The sequence below is a fragment of the Betta splendens genome, chromosome 19 (genome assembly GCF_900634795.4).
Source record: "Betta splendens chromosome 19, fBetSpl5.4, whole genome shotgun sequence".
Classification (NCBI taxonomy): domain Eukaryota; kingdom Metazoa; phylum Chordata; class Actinopteri; order Anabantiformes; family Osphronemidae; genus Betta; species Betta splendens.
In genome coordinates, this window is record NC_040898.2 from 3,308,231 (window position 1) to 3,332,336 (window position 24,106).

A 24,106-nucleotide genomic window follows, 5' to 3' on the forward strand; every position below is an offset into this window, starting at 1 on the left:
CTGACCGGCTGCCAAACAGCCAGAGACAGAACAGGGATGAATCAGCACTGACAAGGTGAAGCCAGACTTGTGTTCACTGGCTGACAGCTCAGGTGCTCAGAGAGATGGAGATGCAACAGATTACATTTAAAGCACTGAAAAGGGGAAAGAGAGGGAGGGAGAACGAGGGAGCAGTTCAAACAGGATGAAATGGGAAATGGAAAAAGAGGGACACTTGGCTTGCATGGGTGTTACTGTAAACTGTGAGTGTGGTGGTTCCTGAAGCCTAAAACTAATTATGATGCCAAACTACTATGTTTGCTGTTTTTGCAAACCCTTCTTATCTTGATTTGTTATCTATAATTTCTACAACGCTGGCCTAATCTTGTAAAGTGTCACATTTTGAATGAATGAAAGGGACCTTAATTAGTTGTTAAAATTATGAATAAAAAAGTCCAGTGTGTTAGTGTCAGTCCTGGTTGACTGATAATTTCCTGTTATTCCTGTTCCAAGTACAGTTTAAGTAGCAACAGAAAACATACTGTAGCACCAGCCTGGAGTTGCTACAGAGACATACTGTACACTCATCGATAATAGTGGCATCCCATGCAGGTTCATCAGTGGGCTTTTATTTCAAAGCAAGTATGTAAAACACAATGCTATTAAAGTTGGAGGTCTATGATTGGCTGACGTAACGAGTCTCTCTGGTGTAAATTGGTCAGCTTAACAGGTATATGTTATTTGGTAAACAAAGTAAAAACAAGAAAGCACAGCTAAACCACCAAGAGGTCACTTATCAAGACAACACGCAGATACATAACTGTCTTGTTTGTTATACTAGAGAAACACAGGCATTACTACAGAGCTTTAAATTGCTGTCTCGCAACTGAGATGCAACCTTGTTCAACATCTCTAGTCCCAACCTCTTTTCTCAGGTTTTGTATTAATACTAAGGAATTTGTGTATGTACTGTAACGTCCTTCTGCTGGACACACTGCTGGTCAAAATCCTCTGAGGCATCACAAAGGAGACAATTGTGAGTATGAATTGTCCAAGGGGAAAAATGTAGAATGACTATTAAAAGCCCAAATCTTTCTATGAATTATATTGCATTCTCGGATTTATAACTGATAAAAGTCACTGAATGGGGAAGAAACCTGACTAATGCGGGTCCTAGGACAAGTCATTGTTTCTTAGCCTAGATTGAGACATACTGTAAGCTCTACTCTTCAATGCATCATAAACACTTTGTTATTGACCAAGGCCAACCATCTACCCACAGCTGTCACTTAAACGTAACCAATCATAGCATAAATCCTACCATGCTACTGTACACATTTGAAAGCAGCCCATCTGTAAAAGGCTTTCAACTACTTATACCATATAGTACAGGCTGAGTCTTCTTCCTGATACTTACTTGGTCCAGAGGGACTAGAACTGCTTAGCATCTTTAAATTAGTGACTTGTTCTCTATTTTATCTCCAGTTCTGACGTTTTCTGTGGACACTAACTATATTCAGAAGCATCAGTCAGTGAAACAAATCTTTAACAAGCACTATACAGTACAACCAGCTGAGTAGCAGTAGATGACAACACATGAGAAATGTGACCAGAAACATGAAAGGGAAAGCAACAGCATTTGTCATGTAGACTGCAGATGTATGTAGGATAGTGCATTTCTTTACCTTGCGTCCACCTGTGTTTAACTTTATAGGTGTGAGGAAGGGGTCAAATATCATGTGGCTCGTCTCAATGTTAACCGGTGACTGCCTCTTTCCCACAGAGCACAGGTTCCAGGCTGAGTTCACCAAACCCCAGAATGACGGCACTGCAACACAAAGCACAATCAAATCCTCAGACAGTTTACATTGCTAATAAACAGCTTTCAACTGTGAACTTTGAAATGAGTTATAGGATGTGCAGGATGTCTTTAATGATGGTGGCACAGGGTTCAGACAAGAGCGTGTCACAGGTCAGTCTTTTACAAGGCTATGTATGTGCAGACTTGTTCCCTTGCCTCCAGCAATGTAGTAAAGAGTGATGCTATGTTTGAAGCTGTAATTGGAGTTGAACCTAACAGTACTTACTTAAAAAAACACAATTCGCTATTTGCTACTACATCTACTACAGTACTACTATAACATAAGATAAGAAAAGAAAACCTTAAATAGTTTCACAGTGGGGAAATTACTTTACAAAACAGCAATGTACAGAGCAAAGAATACAATGACAGAATAAAAAAGTTTGTTTTGGCACAGTACAATGCAGTACAGTACAGCGGCAGAGTACGAGGTATGTATGAGGTACAATATGAGGTAATTGGAAGGACTATTGCACAGTGATTGAATATAAATCTTGTTCCGGTTTGCACAAATGTTGCACAGAAAAATTTGTTGCACATTTCTGTGTGGAGTTTGCACGTTCTCCCCGTGTTTGCGTGGGTTCTCTCCGGGTTCTCGGGCTTCCTCCCACAATCCAAAGACGTGCCTTAGGTTGATTAGACTCTGTCCATTGCCCGTAGGTGTGAGTGTGTGTGTGTGAATGGTTGTCTGTGTCTGTGTTGCCCTGCGATGGACTGGCAACCCGTCCAGGGTGTACCCTGCCTCTCGCCCATAGCCAGCTGGGTTAGGCTCCAGCACCCCCGTGACCCAGCATTAGGGAATAAGCGGTTTGGAAAATGGATGGATGGATGGATTATGTAAATATAGAATAGATATATAATAATGCAAAGAGTTTGCACAAATATTGTACAGAGAATACTATGTAACCACTGATACAGTGGATTTTTGTAGTATGAGATAGTTAGTAGTTCTGATTGTATACCCTTATAGCAGCAGGTAGGAAACATCTGCAATATTTCTCCTTCACTCATCGAGGGTGGATCAGTCACTGTCACTGAAGCTGCTCTCCAGAGGAGACAGTGAGTCCTCCAGTGGGTGCGAGTCCTGGTCCATGATAGATGTGAGATTAGCCAGGACCCTTCTCTCACCCACCTCATGCACCGTGTCCAGAGTGCAGCCCAGTACAGAGCTGGACTTTTTTTTAATGACCCTATTCAGTCTCTTCCTGTCGTTCACTGTGATGCTGCTGCTTCAGCAGACCACACCGTACAGGATGGCTGATGGCACCACAGAGTCATGGAAGGTTTTCAGGGGTGTCCCCCTTACTCCAAAAGACCGCAGTCTCCTCAGCAGGTAGAGTCTGCTCTGACCCTTCCTGTACACTGCATCCATGTTATAAGTCCAGTCCAGTTTATTGTTCAGATGCAAACCCAGGTATTTAATTATAAGAGTCCACTTTCTCAATGTCCATTCCCTGGATGTGCATCAGCGGAATAACAGCAGACTGCCGTCTTCGAAAATCCACCACCATCTCCTTGGTTTTCCCTGTGTTGATCAGGAGGTGGTTCCGCTGGCACCCGTCTACAAAATTCTGAGTGAGTCCTCTATACTCTGCATCATCATCATTTGTGATCAGTCCGACGGTCACAGAGTCATCAGAGAACTTCTGCAGAACACCTGCTGTCTGTGTTGTGTCTGAAGTACGACGTATAGAGGATGAAGAGGAAGGGGGCCAGTAAAGTCCCCTATGGGGCCCCCACACTGCAGGTCAGAGTGTCAGCCACACAGTATTTGGCTCTTACAAACTGCGGCTTGTCTGTGTCCATAGGTAGTTAGGTAGTCTATAATATGGTCCATAATCCACTCCATCAGATGGAAGTCCACACCAGCCACCTCCAGTTTGTGTTTAAGAAGCACCAGCTGGATGGTGTTGAAGGCACTGGAGAAATCAGAAAACATGATCCTCACAGACCTGCCGGGCTTCTGCCGGGTGAGAAAGAGCTCGATGTACTGTAGGATGTCGGAAGATGATGGCATGGTCTACTCCTACTCCTATTTCGTGTTGGTAGGCGAACTGCAGCGGGCCCAGGTAGGTCCCCACCGCAGAGCGGAGGTGACCCAGGGGTGACCCAGGACCGGTCACTCCAGTGTCTTCATCATATGGGACATGAGGGCCACTGGTCTGAAGCTGCTGAGGTCTTTGGCAAGCGGTGTCTTGGAGACTGGTACCAGGCAGGGCGTTTTTCAGAGCCTTGACCTCCCTTAACTCCCTTAACCCTCCCCTTAACTCCCTTGGCTCAGATTGAAGACATGCTCCATAACTCAACATAGTTCACTTGCGCAGAACTTAAGGAATCTGGAGCTGATGCTCTCTGGTCCAGCTGCTTTTCTGGCCTTGATCTTCCTGACCTGTTTTTTCACCTGGGTGCTTGAGAAGGACAGGGGTTGGAGGAGTGTCGCAGTATCAGGGTAGTGTGAAGTGGATGAGTGTGGCTGGGATGAGTCGAGAGTTACAATTATAGTAAACGACAAGAAAATACAGGTGTACTAATAGCCTGCATGTAGTACACTAATAGTTTAGTTCAGTATACAGTAGTTACACATTTAAAGTTTACTTATAATATTTATCTGTGGGTTGGTTAGCTCATCTGGTCAGATCACTGAGTTGATTGAAGGGGCAAATCCCGATTTTTACTATTCAGACTCATACTGTATGAGCCCCAGTTTACGGTGGCCTTGTAGCTTAATAGGGAGAGAACTGCTTACTGTGGGAAACAGAAGGTCCAGGGTTAAATCCCAGGGAAGGGGTTAAAATGCAATGATGAAAGTTCCCATGAATGAGCTGAATGAAGTTTAAATATTATTATAAGTGAATACATATCTCATATCAAAAGTAGCACTATAGGTTTGATATGAGTTATCCAAAATAATCTATAAACTACAGCTATACTAATAACCTGTTTGAAGTACACTAATAATTTAGTTGTTCAGTACAGTTAGTAGCCTAGAAATACTAATTGCAAGTATATGCGAGTTTATTCAAAGTGCATTTTAATACAGTTAATAGTGCATAAAACGTTATGAATTCTTTGCTTAAAGTTTACATTTCATACGTTTAAAATATACTTCAAGTGGACTTTTAGGGACTGAGAAAGTGGGCCAATTTAGTCCCAAGAAGTATTAAATGAGTATACTTATAAGGATACTAGAAGTAGATTGACATAAGTATAGTTATGCTGTAAAGTATACCTTAGAAATATACTTCAATATACTTGATCAAATAAACTTTTAGTATACTTTTTTTTTTGCCAAGAGATGACACGAGGTGTGGGACACTTCATGGAGTAGTGTCCCAGTTTCAGCAGAGCATTTAATTTTACTTGCATGACATCAATTGTAAAATAACAATTTTAGAAAAAAATTATATTAATATTAATAAATTAAAACGGTAGTACATTAAACTGTTTTAGCTACAGAGGCGCCTTCAGTCAAAAGACACAAGGATGCAAGGATGCTGACGTGGCAGTAAGGCATACATATTTGTACTTTTACCACAGGGGATTTGAGACCTGGTCCTCAAGGAAGCTCTTTGCGTTTTCCAAAACCCCTGCCTACTACTGATAAACTGAGTAGGAAACTGTGCAGAGAGGTGTTAGTCAAAGCTGATTGAAATCAAGTCAGGGATCCTTAAGGAGTAGAGCTGGTTACTTAAATAACTGGAAACTAGAAACATATAGTAGAACACTAACATTACTACTTCTACTGTTGGTATTGTTTTTTTATCACTACAGTACAATAGACCTGGTCATCTTCGCCAATCAGACATATGATGATGAGCACCTGTCAGAGCTCTAGGTCCACTTCCTGTTTTAGCCCAGTAGTTCTGGTTTTGTTGCAGCTAGGGGAGTGAGTAATGGAGCCAGGTACCTAGTGTTGCCCCACCATCTGGGTGAGTGAGCCAAGGCATTTAACAGACAATTCTCTGTCACTGATTGGATGGATGGAAAAACTTAGGGCAAGCTGCTGAAAACTTGTGAATGAGCACAGATGACATGGTTCCAATTTTAGCATGAAATGATCTTAGGGTTTTGGCCCGTCTGATTCTACAGCTGAGCACTGTAGCACATTAGAATGTTTAAACCTGCATGCACTCATCTTAAAAATAACATATCATTCATTACTAAGGGTGCTCTATTGTAAGCATACCTTCTGTATGTGGGAAGCAAAGCTTTATCCTTTTCAACTAGAGCAAGAGGAAGCTTACATATCATGCTAACTTATCAGCTATAGTCAAATACACCATTATATTTTTTATAATTTAGGCAAATTTACACTAGGCAGAGTTTAGTCACTGACTCAATAGTCACTGACAACAAACATGACGTAAATTCATAAAGTTTATAAAGTAATTACTCTTGAGATTTCAGGAGACAATGTTACAAAATAATATGGCACCTGCTGTACTACAACAGCACCCAACAGCACCCACTGTGGCAGGTGTGGATAATAGCACTCACTGGGTCACGTGTGTAAGGAGGAGACCCTGTTATGCAACAGAAGTGTAGTACCACCAAGACCATTAAAACTACAGTGTGTTTTACTGACCTAGATAAGGTGGGGAGGAGTGCATCTTCTGCTGCAAGCACCTGACCTAGAGTAACCTGACCTTGGGAAAGTGAAGGTTTGGAGGGGAGCTGCCCCGCCCGGGGAGAAAAGGGCAGAGTAATAAGTGTCTTCACTTTTTTTGTTTGGGATTATGATTGGGTAAAAATGTAATAAAATAATGGTCAAAAACACCCTAAAAGGTCAAGATGATGATCTAACGTCCGGGGAGCTGAATCCCACCCTGTGAGCAACAGGTATATAAGGTGATGTTGTGACAAAAAATTCTCAGTCTGTCTTGTCTTCTGTCACTTTTCTGTGAAATAAACGCTTTGTCGACCCTGGATCTTACTGCTCTGGACTTAGTCATTTTTTGAGACCCTGCGGTTGGGACTTAGAATAATTTTGGGATCTGGCTACTGGGACTTAGAATAATTTGAAGATCTTGCTTTGGACTTAGTTTATTTTCCACACTTTGGGAGTTCTATCTCTTCACCTCTTTGGGAAGTTACTAATTTTCTGGAACCTTACTACTGTGCATTTAGTTCATTTTTCTTCTTTTTGGGATTTACCATTTAATCTCTGGAATTTATATATTTAGAATTTTATCATCTCAATAAAGGATAATTTACACCTATTGGATTTATAAAAAGCTCAGTCAGATTGGAATACAAAATTTAAAGGCTTTAGTGTCGGACACGACAAAGGATTCCAGCCAAGTGTGTCACAGCTGAAATTCATGCAGTGCAAGGAATAATGTCTGGGAAGGAGAGTTTAAAAGCAGTTACAGTATGCAGACTGACCACAAAAGCCAGTCAAGTTACATCTTGATTTTGGTGATTCCCTAGTTGAAGCTGAATGGAAAGCGATGATGAAGCAAATGCTGACTTTGGTCGCACACACAAAATTAAGCACCACATCAGACTAAATGGCAAAACACCTTTCAAACACAAACCACGTCCAATTTAACCACAAGATCTTGATGCTGTGAGGAGACATTTAAACGAACTGAGTGAAGAAGTAATTATGTTAATCATGTTTCTTCTCTCCCATAGTCATTGTGAACAATAAAAATAGATTACAGGAGGGTAAATCTCCAGACCATCAAAGATGCCTATGCCCTGCCCAACTTGGAAGAAGCTTTCTTAGCTTTCATAGGTTTAAAGTGGTTGTCCATTCTGGACCTAAAGTCATGATACTACCAAACTGAAGTAGATGAGATAAGCACAAGGCAGACCTTGTAGGCCCTCGGTTCTGGAAGTTTAATAGAATGCCTCAGGGCATGGCATCAACCTTAGGGAAGTCCTTGTGTTTTTGGATGATCTCATACTATTTTCAGAAACTCTGGGGGAGTGCGAGACTCAGCTGCTTCTGCTCAGTTGTCATAAAGAAAAGTTTTTTCAGACATCTCATTATAGGGTTGCAACAAAGTCTTTAAAAGAACCATTCTAGGTTACGGTAACCTCAAGGTACTGTGTTCATTCTTAGGATATGTCTGTATATTAAATCAAATATTCATGTTTGCTCTGTTTTTTGGAACCAGAACGGAGTTAACTTATTGTCAGACCACTTGAAATCATACGAGCAGGTCTCAGGGGCAAAATTAAATCACAATAAAATGATAGAAGTTTGGATATTTTGTTTGGTAATAACATCTTGGGTCTGACCATCGGTAGCAGAGGCTGCAGTGAAAGAAATTGGACAAACAAACTGAGTGAAATCAAAATAAAATATGGGAAAATAAAACACCAGTTACAACCAGAATTAACATATCATAATCTCCAAACTCCTTTTTTAGCCAACATCTTCCCTCCACAAAAACAATACTGATTAAATTAAATAAACAATGTGTGGGCATTGACCCAAGATTGGTCCGCTCTGACCTTGGGTGTTGTCTATGTGGCTGCAGCGGCTCTTCCCAGGGGTTTCTGTGTAGGTGGCTTGAGTCATGGCACCTGCCCTCCTGGAACTGAAGGTGTGTAGGCTACATGGCTAAGAGGTTTCTTTTTATCACTTGTAAGACTGGGTGTGGCGGCCAGGTTTCTCTCATCACCCTGGCTTTCACGGGTTTTCAAGTGGCATTGTTCATGCATCAATGTCTGGCTCATCCTTTCTGTGAACTGTTATTTAACAGATTTACTAACCTTGTAGTGGGGCACACAACACTAAAACCAATAAACAGGCTTCATAATATTAGCTGTATGTACTACTGTCATTCACTGTATCACTATTAATAATGCTGCAATAATGATAGTTGCAATTGTATGTCACGGCTATTATTAAGTATTATGCAATTATGTGTAATAATGTATATGCAATGGTGAATGTGTATTTATGTATGTATGCATGAGTATATGCACATGCCTTAACATTATTATTAGTTTTAATATTAATTTAACAGTTAACAACAGTACTACAGTTATTTAGTTATTAATGTGTTTACCTAAGGTGTATCTTTATTTAGTTATTTATTTTTTTGTGCCTATTTTGTTACAACCTCATGTTTTCAGATACAAACTTGTTCCGCTTACTGGTGCGGAAGGACACTTTTGTGCACATACTGTATGCTCACTCAGAGCGAAGGGGGGATGAATGCACAGCCAGCAACTAAACAACAAACAGGGCAAACATGAACTATGAGAGAAAGAGCACAACCCAGGGACAAACTCAGAATGATATATAATAATATAATTAATTACAGGACATACAAACGGGACATACAAACTAAGAGCACTGTTTAAGCAGGCTCGATAATTATGACACATTCAAACTAATAACTAAATTATCAAACCAAAATCCACTGCAAGGCAGGGGAACCAATAACTACACACACACAATACTAATGCAAAGTAAGTGTCACTGCATGAGCGGGCATGTATAAACAAACAACTAAACCAAAAAATCACTGCACAGAATACTGGAAGAGAAACAGCCTCCCAAACATCTGGAACTCTTTCAATGGTTTATCACCTTTGTAAGAGTTAAACTTTGAAAAACTAAATTCATAATGGTGTTAAAAGTAATAAAAACAGTAATAGACAGTGACACACTTATAAAGCACATACATCCATGAACTAATGAGAAGAAGAACTTTGAATTTCAGTTTCTGTTTAGCATTTAGATTCCTCTTCAGGCTTGTTTTTGTTCCCTGCTTATCAGCACTTGCACTGGTTGTCTAGGTGGTGCCCTGCAAACGATGTGGGCTTTGTGGCTAATTGGAGCAGTTTTTGGGGAAAACCTGGGGCTGATTAGAAGAGACGGCGTCCATCCCACGTTGGACGGAGCCTCTCTGGTCTCTAGTAACATGGCCATGTTGCTTAGCAACATGGCCATGTTACTGACTCTGTGACAACTCAGAGTGGAGCCAAAGACGCAGAGTCGCAGTCTTACACGCCTCTGTGCATGTTCTCTACAGCCACCACCCCCTCTTAGTCTTAGTTATCGCATAGCGACTGTGTCTGCTCCCTGACCACCTAAACTATACAAGTCACAAACAAATCAAAGAGAAGTGACTTACCAGAATTTAATAAACATCAAAACAGTTCCTCTAACAGGACAAAGTAACAAAGTTAATAAAGTGTGGTTTATTAAATATCAAAACTCTCCCATCTAAATCCTTGTTAATAAATAACTTGATAAGTAACACAAAGATCTGTTCTGTTTCACTGGGTGAGTATGTTAGTTTAAATGAGTCAAGGTGTGTCAGGCTCCGGGTCTGTATTAAGTTGTATTGTGTAACTCTTCCCGTTTCTGTCCATCAGGTTAGTTTTGTTTTGAAAGGACTTAGTTTGTTACCCGCATGTTGGTTTCAGTTTCCTGTTTTATTTTGTAACAACTCCCTTTCACGTCACGCCTCAGCAGTTCCCGCTTTACTTCCGGTTCTCATTACTTGCACCTGCATAGAATCAGCAATCACTCACCTGCATACTTAAGCACCACCAGTTCCCATAGCCAGTTGCCAGATCGTTATGTATGCTAGTCATCACTTTCCAGCACTTAGTTATCCTGCCTGCATGTTCCGTGATCCTGTTTTGTTTCTTGACCCCTGATTCTCGCCTGCTCCCGAACGGTACTGTCGCCTGGAAACCTCTAGTAATACCGACCTGACCGCCCGACGCCGAGATAGCCTGCTCCTTACCGGTACTGTAAGATTTTTTTATCCTGTTATCGAGACTCTGCTTGCCCCTGGACCTGATTCAGCCTGCTCCATCTGTACCGTAACCTGTGATCTCCTGTGCATGACCCGGACCGTCTGTTAGATCGAGAACTGTATTAAACCTTTAAGCACTACTACCTGTCTGAGTTCTCTGTGCTGCGCATGTGGGTCCTTTCTCTGCCGTTCCGTGACAGAACGATCTGGCCAGACTTGGACCCAGCCAGCACCCAGGGCTGTTACGCTTTTTTTTTTCCCTTTTTTTTCTCTGTTTACGCGCCTCCGTGCATAACCGTGCACCGGAGCGATGGAGTTTTTTCCCCCGAGTTTACCGGAGGATATCCGCGGGAATTTCCAGCGACTGGCGAACAAATACACGGAAGCGCCCAGCGTTGATGCACGTCTCCGTCTAGTGAAACTGGCGCTTGAGATTCTCCGGCAGGGGACTCCCTTGGTTCCCCTACTGACTGTGTCACGTCTATAGCAGACATCCCAGATAGCGTCGCACGGCAGATCCACCTCCACTGTTCTCCCCCGGTTGCGTTCCTCTTCGCCCATCTGATGGACACGGCTGATTCAGCAGCAGACCAGGGCACAAGGGACCGACTGTTCGAGGAAGCAGCCGCTCTCGTCCTGAGGGAACCTGCCCTGCGTGAGGTCCTGCAACTCCCAGGCCTGCAGCCAGCAGCCACACCATGTCCCACCTCTCAGTCAGGTCAGTCAAGCCACGCTCAGTCTCCAGTCCCAGTTCAGCCAGGCCTTGTTCAGGCTCCAGTTCCAGTTCAGTCGTGCTCCGTTCAGGTTCCAGCTCAGCCTTGTCACGTCCAGGTTCCAGTTCAGTCCTGCCGCGCTCAGTTTCCAGTGCAGCCCTGTCATGCTCAGGCCCCAGCCCCAGTCCAGTCGTGCTCCGCTCAGGCTCTAGCCCCAGTTCAGTCGAGCTCCGTGCAGGCGCAAGCCCCAGTTCAGTCGAGTTGCATTGGTTCCTGGCGGCTCGGCTCCGGCCGCACCTGCATCGGTTCCTGGCGGCTCGGCTCCGGCCGCACCTGCATCGGTTCCTGGCGGCTCGGCTCCGGCCGCACCTGCATCGGTTCCTGGCGGCTCGGCTCCGGCCGCACCTGCATCGGTTCCTGGCGGCTCGGCTCCGGCCGCATCTGCATCGGTTCCCGGCGGTCCGGCGCGACCGCATCTGCATCGGTTCCCGGCGGTCCGGCGCGACCGCATCTGCATCGGTTCCCGGTGGTCCGGCGCCAAACCACGTCTCCACGTCTGTTCCCACCTCATCTGCCGGACTGGTGGCCTCGCACTCGGCGCCGCCTGCTGTTTGGATGGCGCTGCCTCCTTCAGCACCGTCCGCCTCGACTCCGCCACCGTCACGGCCATTCGCCTGGGGTGCACCCCCTCCTGCCACGGCGATGGCGCAGTCTCTGCCGTCGTCGCCCACCACGACTCTGGGACCCCCAGAGCAGTCCCGTCGGGAGGGGGCTGGTCTCGGCTCCGCCCTCCCGGACCCTGCCAGCTGTCGTGGCGGACTCCCCTGCTACCACCCTCCAAAAGAGGGGGTTTCTGGGCCCCGTGGGGCCGTTGCGGATGAACTCTGAGCTTTCTGTTTATGGTTGATGGACTTTTGATTTGACCCTCTTCCAGTCCTCCCTCCGCCCACCCTGTTTGGGTGCCTTGAAGGGGTGGGATTCGGTCCCTCCTCCCGTGACCACCCTCCACCCGCCCTGGTTGGGGGGGGGGGCTTCCGTGGGCGCCGTGGTAAAAGCCCTAGGGGGAGGGGTACTGTCAGGCTCTGGGTCTGTATTAAGTTGTATTGTGTAACTCTTCCAGTTTCTGTCCATCAGGTTAGTTTTGTTTTGAAAGGACTTAGTTTGTCACCCGCATGTTGGTTTCAGTTTCCTGTTTTATTTTGTAACACTTCCCTTTCATGTCACGCCTCAGCAGTTTCCGCTTTACTTCCGGTTCTCATTACTTGCACCTGCATAGAATCAGCAATCACTCACCTGCATACTTAAGCACCACCAGTTCCCATAGCCAGTTGCCAGATCGTTATGTATGCTAGTCATCACTTTCCAGCACTTAGTTATCCTGCCTGCATGTTCCGTGATGCTGTTTTGTTTCTTGACCCCTGATTCTCGCCTGCTCCCGAACGGTACTGTCGCCTGGAAACCTCTAGTAATACCGACCTGACCGCCCGATGTCGAGATAGCCTGCTCCTTACCGGTACTGTAAGATCTTGTCATCCTGTTATCGAGACTCTGCTTGCCCCTGGACCTGATTCAGCCTGCTCCATCTGTACCGTAACCTGTGATCTCCTGTGCATGACCCGGACCGTCTGTTAGATCGAGAACTGTATTAAACCTTTAAGCACTACTACCTGTCTGAGTTCTCTGTGCTGCGCATGTGGGTCCTTTCTCTGCCGTTCCGTGACAAGGTGGAGGAGTAGCAGCAATTTCTAACTCAGATTTATTAATTACTCCTAAACCTACGTACTTCTCTACGTACAATGTTAGACACAATAGCTCCTCTGAAGAAGAAGTCAGTTAATCGGAGGAGGTTAGCTCCATTTTATAACTCAGTTCCACAGCCTAAAGCACAGGACCTGATAACTAGAAAGACAGTGGCATTCTAACAAACTAAATGTAAACTGCATTGCATGGAAGGACAGTCTAACAATATATAAAAAGCACTTTCTGCTGCTAGAAAAACATATTATTCCTCCTTAACTGAGAAAAAAACAACAACCCCAGGTTTATTTTCAGCACTGTAGCCAGGCTGACTAAGAGTCATGGCTGTGTTGAGCCTACTATCCCCTTAACTCTCAGCAGCAATGACTTTATGAACTACTTTACTAATAGAATTATCACTATTAGAGAAGACATTCATCAGCGATTTCCTCCAAATGACAGAAATCACTGTCTAAATCCAACAACCCTAATAAATTTACCAAGTTCACTGTCTTACTTAGAGAGCTTTTCCCCCATAACTTATATGGAGTTAACTTCAATGATTAACTCTTCCAAGTCGTCTACTTGTATTTTAGACCCAATCCCAACCAGATTACTCAAAGAAGTTCTACCTTTAATCATCTTGTCTATATTAAATCAAATCACCCAATCTTTACATATAAGCTATGTACCACCAGCTTTTAAGGTGGCTGTGGTCAAACCTGGGTGGTCAAATACTGTTCAGTCTATACATGTCTCCTCTAGGTGAGATTATTTGTAAACATTCTATACATTTTCATTCCAAAGTTGTTTTAAAAAACTTAAAATCCTGGAGGTCCCAAAACTTCTTCTAAAATTAGAAGCATCCTGTGAGAGCGATGCAGAGAAACTGATCCATGCATTTGTTACCTCTAGGCTGGACTACTGTAACTCTTTTACTCGTAGGATGTCCTAACAGCTCCTTAAAAAGCCTGCAGCTTATTAAAAAGAGTTCTGATAGGACTTCTAGGAGATCACATTTCTCCTACATTAGCTTCTCTGCACTGGCTGCCTGTGAAAGGTAAGATAGAATTTGAAATTCTCCTATTCACCCAAAAAGCACTTAATGAGAAGGCTCCTTTTTATCTTAAAGACCTCATAGTTCCTAATGCTCCCAGCAGAACACTTTGTTCTCAGAGCGCTGGGTTACTTGTGGTTCCTAGAGTCTTTAAATGTAGAATGGGAGGCAGAGCCTTTAGATACCAAGCTCCTCTCCTGTGGAACCAGCTCCCTGTTCAGGTTTGAGAAGCTCATACACTCTCCACCTTTAATATCAGGCTTAAAACCTTCCTCTTTCATAAATCTTATAGTTAGAGATGGTTCAGGTTACTGGCAGTGACTGTTAGTTAGATGAGTATACTCCAAGGTAGATTGTGCCTTTCCAAAGCTGCTAACATGCTGTTGTACCAATCCTCCTCCCTCGTTTTCCCCTTCAGGGATTCCATGGCCAAAAACTCCTCCATTATCTCAAAATTGTCATTAATACCTCTGATAAAAATTAAAAGCTGTCAATTAGCTCAACACGGCGAGTCACTGTCCTGCATGATAAGCTTTTTTTCGAATTTGTTCTTGCTTTTAGGACACAAAATAAGAAGAAGCCATCCCTGTCCCCGTCAGCCCCAAAGAGGCCGTTCCTGTCTCAGTCTCCATCTGCCCCGAAGAGGCCATTGCTGTCTCAGTCTCCGTTGGCCCCCAAAGAGACTATACCTGTCGCAGTTCCCGTTGGCCAGGAAGAGACCGTTCCTGCTTCAGTCGGCCATAAAGAGACTGTTTCTGCCCCCTTATCGATAGTCCATGCCGGTCCGGGATCCCGTGTCGTCTGCTCTCCTGTGTACAGGTGTCTTCCTGGTGCCTGGTGGTGCTCCCCTGAGCACGTCTGCCCCCATCCCTGGCGGTCCAGTCAGCGGTGGTCAAGAGGTGACCGTGTGGTTCCTGGTTCCGGTGTCCTCTGCTTCATTGTGTGCATGTGTTGTTCCTGGGTATCCCGGCGGACCGACCACGTCTGCCTCAGTTCCTGGTGGTCCTGCACTGACCACGTCTGCCTCAGCTCCTGGTGGTCTGGCGCCGACCACGTCTGCCTCAGCTCCTGGTGGTCTGGCGCCGACCACGTCTGCCACAGCTCTTGGGGGTCTGGCGCTGACCACATCTGCCACAGCTTTTGGGGGTCTGGCACTGACCATGTTTGCCTCAGCTCCTGGTGATCCGACGCCAAGCACATCTGCCACAGCTCCTGGGGGTCTGGTACCGACCACGCCGGCCACAGCACTTGGTGGTCTGAACTCGTCCACAGCTCCTCGTCTGCCCTCGTGTCTGGCCCTTGTTCTGGCCCCATGGCTGGGTTTGTCTCTGGTTCTGGTTCTGGCTCTGGCTCCTCGTGTGTCCTCGTCTCTGGCTCTGGTTCTGGCTTCTTGTTGGCCCTCGTCTTATTTCCGGTTTCTGTTTCACCATGTTTTTTTCTCACTTTAATCCGGTCACGTGATCAGTTCAGCTGTTGTCAATTTATCAATCACAGTTCTGTATTTAACTACCAGTACTAACCTTGACTGACCGCCTGCCTTTGTGACCTTGTCGTTGCCTGTTCCTTCTGTACCGTTGCCATTCTGCCTCTGTTTGTTGACTCCTGCCTTTACTTCGTTTGGATTAAACCCTTAATGTGGGTATGTGGCCCTTGGGTCGTAGTTTGCACACCCCTGGTCTAAAACGACTAACTTGACTAACATGACTAACTTGGCTAACTTGGCTACAGATAACATACTGGAGGAGCCCAGATGCTGGATTTGGGAGGCGTCATTGATCTCATCTAGTCAGGTAATTTGTAAGAATTGTTAGCTTCCTGCCGGTGCAGTAATTTTCATTCTAGTTTCCAGATTCATACAGTATTTGTCTCCCGTCATGCACAGTGATTTTCTGTTCTTATTTAGGGAGGTTATTTTCTGTTGTAGTTCAATGACCTCCTGTTTTCAAACTGATTTTGTGTTTTAGTTATTTAATATTTCCAGTAATCAACTGATTTTGATGTTTTTCTATTGTCAGCCTCCAGAGCTGTTTGCTTTGATTACTCTATGTGCAAAAATTACGCAATGCAAACCACCATGACCTTTAAAAATCTCTGCTGGATAATTTACACAACTCAAATGAAACTGTTCAGATGAATTGTATGATACACATGACTGTGTAGAGAGAAGTCTCTTTTGTCAATTAGGGAAGATTAAAGGAAGGGGAGAATTTACATCCATGGCTTCCTTCCTTAGATTTGAGGAGAATGCTGTATGGTCCCTGTGGCCTCATTAGAGTTTAGGATTAGGGTAAAGGTGTGATCTGAGTTCTGAGGAGATACATGCCGGACAATTATGCCCTACATTAATTATTTCCCCACCTGGCTGAGTACAGTACCTCATAGATAGCCATGTAGACATAAATGCTCAGCCTGAAGGGAAATAGTTGCCCATAATGAAAAGCAGCCTCAATAATTTCTGCATCACAGTGCATTATAATAACACATGAAGACACACCCATATGTGTTGAAACAACCTGCTCCACTGAAGCTACAAAAATTAAAGGCACTCTCCTTTCAATGACAGAATAAAATGCACACTAATAAACACACATGGAACACATACACAAACTTGCACACAAAAAGATCAGTGTTGGAGGCTGCACAGGTATGCGTTTCATTAAACAGGCCCAGGCACCAAGATAGCCGTAATGAAATGTCTTTATTCTGTCAACTGGCTATGGATGAAAAGTTCGAGTAATAGACTTGGGACACAGGAGAAATGCAAAGTGGACACACAGACATGCTGAAACACAGACTTTTTTTCTCTCCTGCTGTCGCTCTCTTCTTTCCTCAATGACCCAGATGCATCTTGTACATCAATTTCTTGGACAAGCATCAGGACACATCATCAAAAGTATAAAAAGTGACTTTCATTTTGTTACTGCTGTTGTAAGATAGGTTTGCAAATTTCATCCAGAGAGAGAGAGAGAGAGAGAGAGAGAGAGAGAACTCAGCATAGCAGACAGCTTGGGTATAAATGCTTACTTAAGCAGGTATAGAAAGCAACATCCTTAATGATAATGAATGCCTAAGAACAGCATTAAAGAAGCTGTCATCTTATGCACACTCTCACAGTTTGGGCGCTGTGTACACAGTAGGGGGCATTTTTACAGTCCATTTCAGTGCATCTAGGAACCGAAGGAGTTACGCTTTGTACAAAAGCTCTGGACAGAAAGCAGAGCAGGAGGTGCACTTCCGTTAGTCAGTGTTAAAGTTCAAGTTTATTTGCAAGCTGAAATATGAAACTGCTTCACAACATGGCACTAGTTACCGAATAAGATGGAAGCATTTTTGCAGCCATGTCAAAAATATAACTACCACTGGCTACCTACATACATGTGGGTGCTCACGTATGACAATGTTTTTTGCACAAGCTTGCTTGTGACTTAAGCTCAACTGCTCAACTCAGACACTGACACATCAGAACTGTCAGTATCTGATCCTGTTCTTCCATCAGCTTCAGTCTCATCAAGTCTTTGAAACTAATTTTTCATTTAACTGTCATTGCAAAATTTTTCTTGGGTTTTGCGTGAAGTTAAGCTATTTATGAACCCTGTAGTCATGTGAATTTAAATTCACCCAAGTGGTAAGTGGTGTTTGTGTAAAGAGACTGTGTAAGCAGGACACTGGTGCACAAGCAGTTCTTAATGTAATCTAGGTAAACATGGCTCAGGTCAAGGCAAACAAACACCTCAGATTATTAAACTCCCAAACAGGAGAGCTATAGGAACAATAAACATTGTGGGACAATGGCGAATAATATAAAAAATGTATACAGAATGAACAAGAATTCTGTATTCTGAAGTCTGGCATTTGGTAGCAGCTTTTACACTAAGCACTTTTACAGCCTGTATCCTACAACTGATGTTTCTGTACAACTGCAATAACAAGTACATTTTTTTAGACAAACTAGTTAGTCGAGGATATAAGAACAAAAACTGATGCTTAACGCAAGAACAAAAATCACTGCTTGGCAGTAAACTAAACTATGTACCAATAAAATGAGTCGACTCCAATGAGTCACATCAACTATCATGTTCCTAGAAGTACAGGTTGAGGTGGAGGAGTAGCAGCAGTTTATAATTCAGATTTATTAATTACTCCCAAACCCAAACGGAGTTATAACTCCTTTCTCGCCCGGACTCAAACTCAGAAATCATTTGTGTTTTGTATTGTTTATCGTCCTCCTGCTCCATATTCAGAGTTCTTAACTGAATTCTCTGAATTCCTATCTGACTTAGTCATTCTAGTGGGTGACTTTAACATTCATGTAGATTTTCACAGTAACTGTCTCAACACTGCTTTTCACTCTTTAATAAACACTGTTAGTTTTATTCAGCATGTAAATGAACCCACTCATCGTTTTAACGATACTCTTGATCTTGTCCTGAGATATGGGGTTGAAATTGATAATTTAATAGGCCTTCCCCACAACCCTCTGTTATCTGACCATTTCCTATTAACTTTTGAATTTACCATAATTGAACTTGCAGCAGCTGGGTAGAAATCTTACTGCAGCAGATGCTTATCTGACGACGCTGTTGCCAGATTCAAGCAGATGATTCCATCATCTTTTACCTCATAGTCTTGTAGCTACACAGAAGAGAACAGTCACCTTAATCCTTATGAACAGGTTGATGTCTTGTAGATGATGCTGCAGCTTTTCTACGTAAAATGTTAGACATAGTGGCTCCTCTGAAGAAGCAGTCAGTGAATCAGAGGTTAGCTCTAATAACTCAGAGATCCGCAGCCTAAAGCACAGGACTTAACAACTAAAAAGGCAGTTGCATTCTAACAAACTAAATGTAAACTAAAAATGACAGAAATCACTGTCTAGATCCAACAACTTTAATAAATTTACCAAGTCCTCTACTTAGAGAGCTTTCCCCCATAACTCTTATAGAGTTAACTTTAATAATTAACTCTTCCAAGTCGTCCACTTGATTTTTAGAGCCAATCCCAACCAGATTACTCTAAAAAGTTCCACCTTTATTTGGTTTGTCCATATTAAATCAAATCAACCAGTCTTTACATATAGACTGTTGTTGTATAGACAAGTTGGCTGTGGTCAAAACTTTATTGAAAAAAGCTACTCTGGACCCTGGAAGAGTTTCAGTCAGGATTTAGAAAACATCATAGCACAGAATCAGCTATGGTCAAAGTTTCTAATGATCTTTTCTTAGCTTCAGACGATGGTCTAGTTTCTGTTCTTGTCCTGTTAGTTCTTAGTGCTGCATTTGATACAATTGATCATAACATTCTATTACAGAGATTAGAACATAGCACCGGAATTAAAGAAACAACACTGGGGTGGTTTAAATCCCAGAGAAGCAGAGCTGTAATAAAATGGTGGGGGTGTCACCAATGACCATTCAGCAATGTCATGTTAAGGGTTGGTGTACCTCTCAGAATCAATGGACTTTGATTCCAGAATGCCATGACTGGTGTAGGAATATCTAACTGTATGTTTCCACTTCTAGCACCTGAAATGACATTTTTACTGCAGTATGTTTGCTGAGCCAATAGGTTTGGTACATGGATATTTATTTAACCAGGAAGCTTCATGTATAATATTTATCACCTTAGACGCCTTGTTGCTAAAAGAAATGTCCAACATGACCTTTATGGATTGAATAGCTGTACATTAAATGATCAGATAATAATTCAATAAATAAAAATAATTTTTAAAAATGCTACCAATTCCACATCAATTCCCAATCCTGACCATATATACGTGACCTCCTTGGTACTATGCTTCATAATAGGGCTACACACTACACACTTACTATGACTGTTAGCTAAACTATGAGGAAATATGGCAGAAAATAGCAACAAAACTCTGACTCTGAAGTGCGACCAAATCTTGAATGCAAACCTACAGTAAAAGTCTATTCTACTACTATACTAGTTAGAAATTAGTAATTACTTCTGGAGTAAAACTTTATAATAGCCAGCCAGGTCTATGTGTCTAGAGAGTCCTCATGCACTGTGTATTGAGGCCAGGTGAAAAGCATTGTTGTGATTAATCCCAAGGTGAAAAGGGTCACTGGGAAATGACATCAGAAGAAGGTGGTGCCAACATCAAAGGTCACAGCTAAAAATTCAACAAAACACCAAAGTACCTCCACAGGATGCAGGATCCACACACACGCAATAATGCTGGGAATATCAACCACAATTTATACTATAATTATCCTTATTTTGATTACATACTGTAACTGTAAAATTCTTCAGAAAGACCAAAAGAAGGAGAGTTACTGTAGTAGTCACTATGGATGTAAACCACTCTGATACTTGGTCTCACAAGACGTGAGGCTAAGTCACTCAAATTTACTTTACAATTAACATTGTTTTTAGTTATGGCAGTACAACAGAATTCACAGTTTTTTTCTAACTGCAATACTGTAAATACTATATTCAATTATGGACTACATTGTGTTAAAAAGGACCATTTGTTTGTTTGCGTTGTACATTTTGATAAGGAATAAGATTTGCCGATGATTAGCAGACCAAACTAAATCATTGGGCAGCTATTACTGTATCAGCATGTACATGGTGGTACATGCATGGTACATGGTGGTCTTTAAAGATGCTGAAGATAGAGAGGCAGATACCAGGATGAAAGGTCCGTGCATGAAGTGCAATTCATTATTCATGTGTAAAACGAAAATTGAATACCGTCTTTATGCTGTGAGGCAGGTTGAGTGGCTGTTATTCTCCCGCAGGTAAAGCAGGCTCTGAGACAGAGCCGCAATCCTTCAAGAGTTACAAATATTTGCCGATGTTGCGCTTCAAATGCTCTTGGGCGTTTTAATTTGAAAGTCCGGCGACTGGCCCCACCCCCGGTTTCCCTTTTTCTTATTTCGTCTTGAAAGTGGAGAAAAGGAGAATGAGTAAATCAGTATATCGCAAATGTGTTTTACCGATTTACGGAAGCAAAACACAGCATAAAAAGACGTTATTAAATTTTCATTTTACACATGAATAGTGAATTGCACTTCATGCACGGACCATGAAATGCTAGTGTCTGCTTGAAGTGTTTCGCAACTGGTAAATCTACTTGTGAACAGAACATAGGCCAAAGGGATGGGTAACCTGCGGCTTTCATCTTTATACTGCGGCCCCGCGCGGCTTGTAAAATTAAACTGAAATGTATTTAAAATAATATTTTTCATCACTCAAAATGACATCGCAGTAGCTGCTGCACTCCCCCCCGGTTTACACACCTGACGTGTCTGCTCTGTTCCTGTCTTTAACACCTCTTCCGGTGTTAAAGATGAACGCGTTTTCAAATTGACTGGTGACTGACTTCCAAATGCCCACTAGTTGCTCTTAGTTACGGCAGCTGTTTGAAGCGGGTATGAGCGAGTTAGCTGTCCTTGTCGATGCCTTGACAATGTTTTGTTGTCTGTATGCGATCTAAACAGTCTTTACAGTTTCACAAGGCATAATCTGTTAGTTTGATCGTTGCTCATATTCTAGTTACAGAAGTAGCTAAAAGATAATGAGGATTGAATGAGTGTGATGTTGCTAACTGCTACGATCTTCTGTCAATAAAATATAAAATGTTAAACCTCTGCGTCCTGTCTTTTGAATCGTGTTTGGGTTTAAACCTAACTGTTAAATATTCTCAAATATTGTGAAATTAGCAAAACTCGATTCCACTGTCACTGCAGCAAAATACCGTTACACTCATGACCTCACCCATCACACCACTAAAAGCTCACTACTGATCTGACATTATGCAACAGATACAGTACGTCTTTACTTGGCCATGCGCGTTCAAATTATATTAATTAAACCGCGACCCATAATCACGGAATTATGTGAAGTCAATATATTGTATCAGATGTTAGAGCGGTGGGTGTGTACATATTCTTAAGAGATGCCTGCTATTTAAAGACACGAAAAAGCTGAGGAGAATGAAAATAACGTTTTGTTGCTGTGTTGAAGGTCTGTCTTAAACTACAGACAGAACGATTATAACTTTGCAGTGAACAGAAAATAACTAAGCCATCAACTATGTTTTTCAGAAAAAAATTGCATAGTTAGAGCAATAACAAGGAATCGAACTAATGCCAACTAAACCAAGACAATAGCCACTGGACTACTGGAGGTAGATATTAATTTGATAGCAAGTTGTTGCCCTTCATACATTCCACATTTGAGCACACAACAGATACTTAATAGTAAAAACTAAATAGGTTTGGTGTAATATATGTCTGTTACAGGTACAGTAGAAATGAACAGTCAGACCTCAGTTACACTGTAGTGCATTGGAGGCTTCCAATCACCTGGTGGTTAAAACGAGACTAGCGTCCTGATTTTTTTCAGCCGGCTGCAGGATTAAAAACCTTTAGTCAGCGCACCCGCCGCACCGTGCCGAAGCAACGGTACTGCAGTGAAAATGCTAGTCACTTTAAACTGCTACGACTATACAGCTGCGCCGTTTTCATGGAGACAGTGCTCCAAATGCAGGAACCTCCAGAGATCAGCTCAATTAGCTGCACTGAAGCAGATTTCCACCCCATCTTAACAGGTGAAAAAATATGTTCATAGAATGAAAACTGTGGCTGTAGTGATAAGATAAAGAGAAAAAATTCTGTCTTAAAAAAACGTGTCCTCACACTCTAGCTGTGACATTGCACAGTCTAGCTCACGCAATGCACACCAATGGAAAAGCTGATAATTCCTCAAAAGCCACCTTATGCTTAAACTGCTATGAATAAGAAAGTATTAAAGGTATTGAAAGGCTGTACAATAGATTGATGGTTGAAGAGTTGAAGATTGTTTTGTAGTTTAAATGGTGTCTGTAGCTTAAAGTATGCTGCAGTAGTTAAAGCTGAAATCGGAACGCTTCCAGGATTCACTGTAATGTTTTTCTAATCTTTATTACTATGATCATAGTTCTAGCATCTGCATCAAACTAGTCCTGCTACAAAATACCTTCAAATATCAAAACATTCAGCTTTTTAAGGAGACGCGGGCTATTATTTTTATCGTTCATATGTTTTATATTTTTCAAGTTTTTAAGCTTTTTCCAACTTTTTTTGCCCCATTGAAATGAATGGAGAAATGTGCAATGTCTTATGGATAATGCACCCACACAGTGTGTGAATGAGTTATCCTTGCAAGGATCGATATATGATTTTGCCTTACAAGCTTTTTTACAACATTTACGTCAGAGCTGTAGCTTTCAAAGTGTTGCAACATTCAGCTTCTTGTTTAGTTGCCACTATCTTGATTTTTTTAATACTATTAAACATTTACATAAATTACTTACTAATCCAGAAAAGGCTCTTAAACTTTGCCCTTTTACTTATATAGATATATCCATGTATCAACTACAGTACTTTCAGCTATTCTTCAAAATGTTAAATTGTTGTTTCTTGAGAAATAAAGTCAACTTTAAAACATTCTGTATTGTATGCAAATTAGATCACAATGCATTATGGTTAATAAATTGTGAACAATTTATTTAAACTTTTGTGAAAACGAGTGACCCTTCCAATGATTGAAGTTGAAGTTTTGATGATTTTGCAAGCCCACTTTTGTAAGGTGCAACTTGTGATAATTGCATTTTCACATTGTTTTATGAGAATAGGGTGGTGTTTGATCTTACCAATGTTACATTTTCTGATGCCTGTTCAGTCTTAGATGAAGCAATTCAACTATACTTTATTTGTATTCACCACTTTTAGCTATTCTTTAAAATGTTTAAAGATCCATCCACACACTTTTTTCATGCTCCACATTGCTAAAGAATTGGACTTTGATGTCTCAGTAAGGTGTCTTTAACCTTTCATGCCAAAAAGCGCTGTAGATCGCCCACACGGCCCATCTGAAAATGTGTGTTTTAAGCTCTCGTCCACAACGCTCTATTTTCGGAGCGTGTCGGAAGCTAAACTGATCGCCACACTCCTTTGAGGAAGCGCATAGCCGTGGGAATCAAACGTCACGGTCACTGAATCCATTGTAACAGTGACAC

At 42.4% G+C, this 24,106-nt stretch overlaps 1 protein-coding gene across 8 annotated transcripts in view; it reads right to left on the minus strand.

Moving 5' to 3' along the window:
- Window positions 1–24,106, minus strand: part of ca10a (carbonic anhydrase Xa) — a 361,550-nt gene that overhangs the window by 244,890 nt on the left and 92,554 nt on the right. For all 8 annotated transcript variants that reach the window (XR_005896960.2, XR_005896959.2, XM_055504323.1 and 5 more), the window contains one exon: window positions 1,665–1,807. Coding sequence is in view for 6 of the 8 variants with exons in the window: in XM_055504323.1 (XP_055360298.1) it covers window positions 1,665–1,807 (143 nt within the window). In the remaining 2 variants the exon portion in view is untranslated. The remainder of the gene's footprint in view (window positions 1–1,664; window positions 1,808–24,106) is intronic.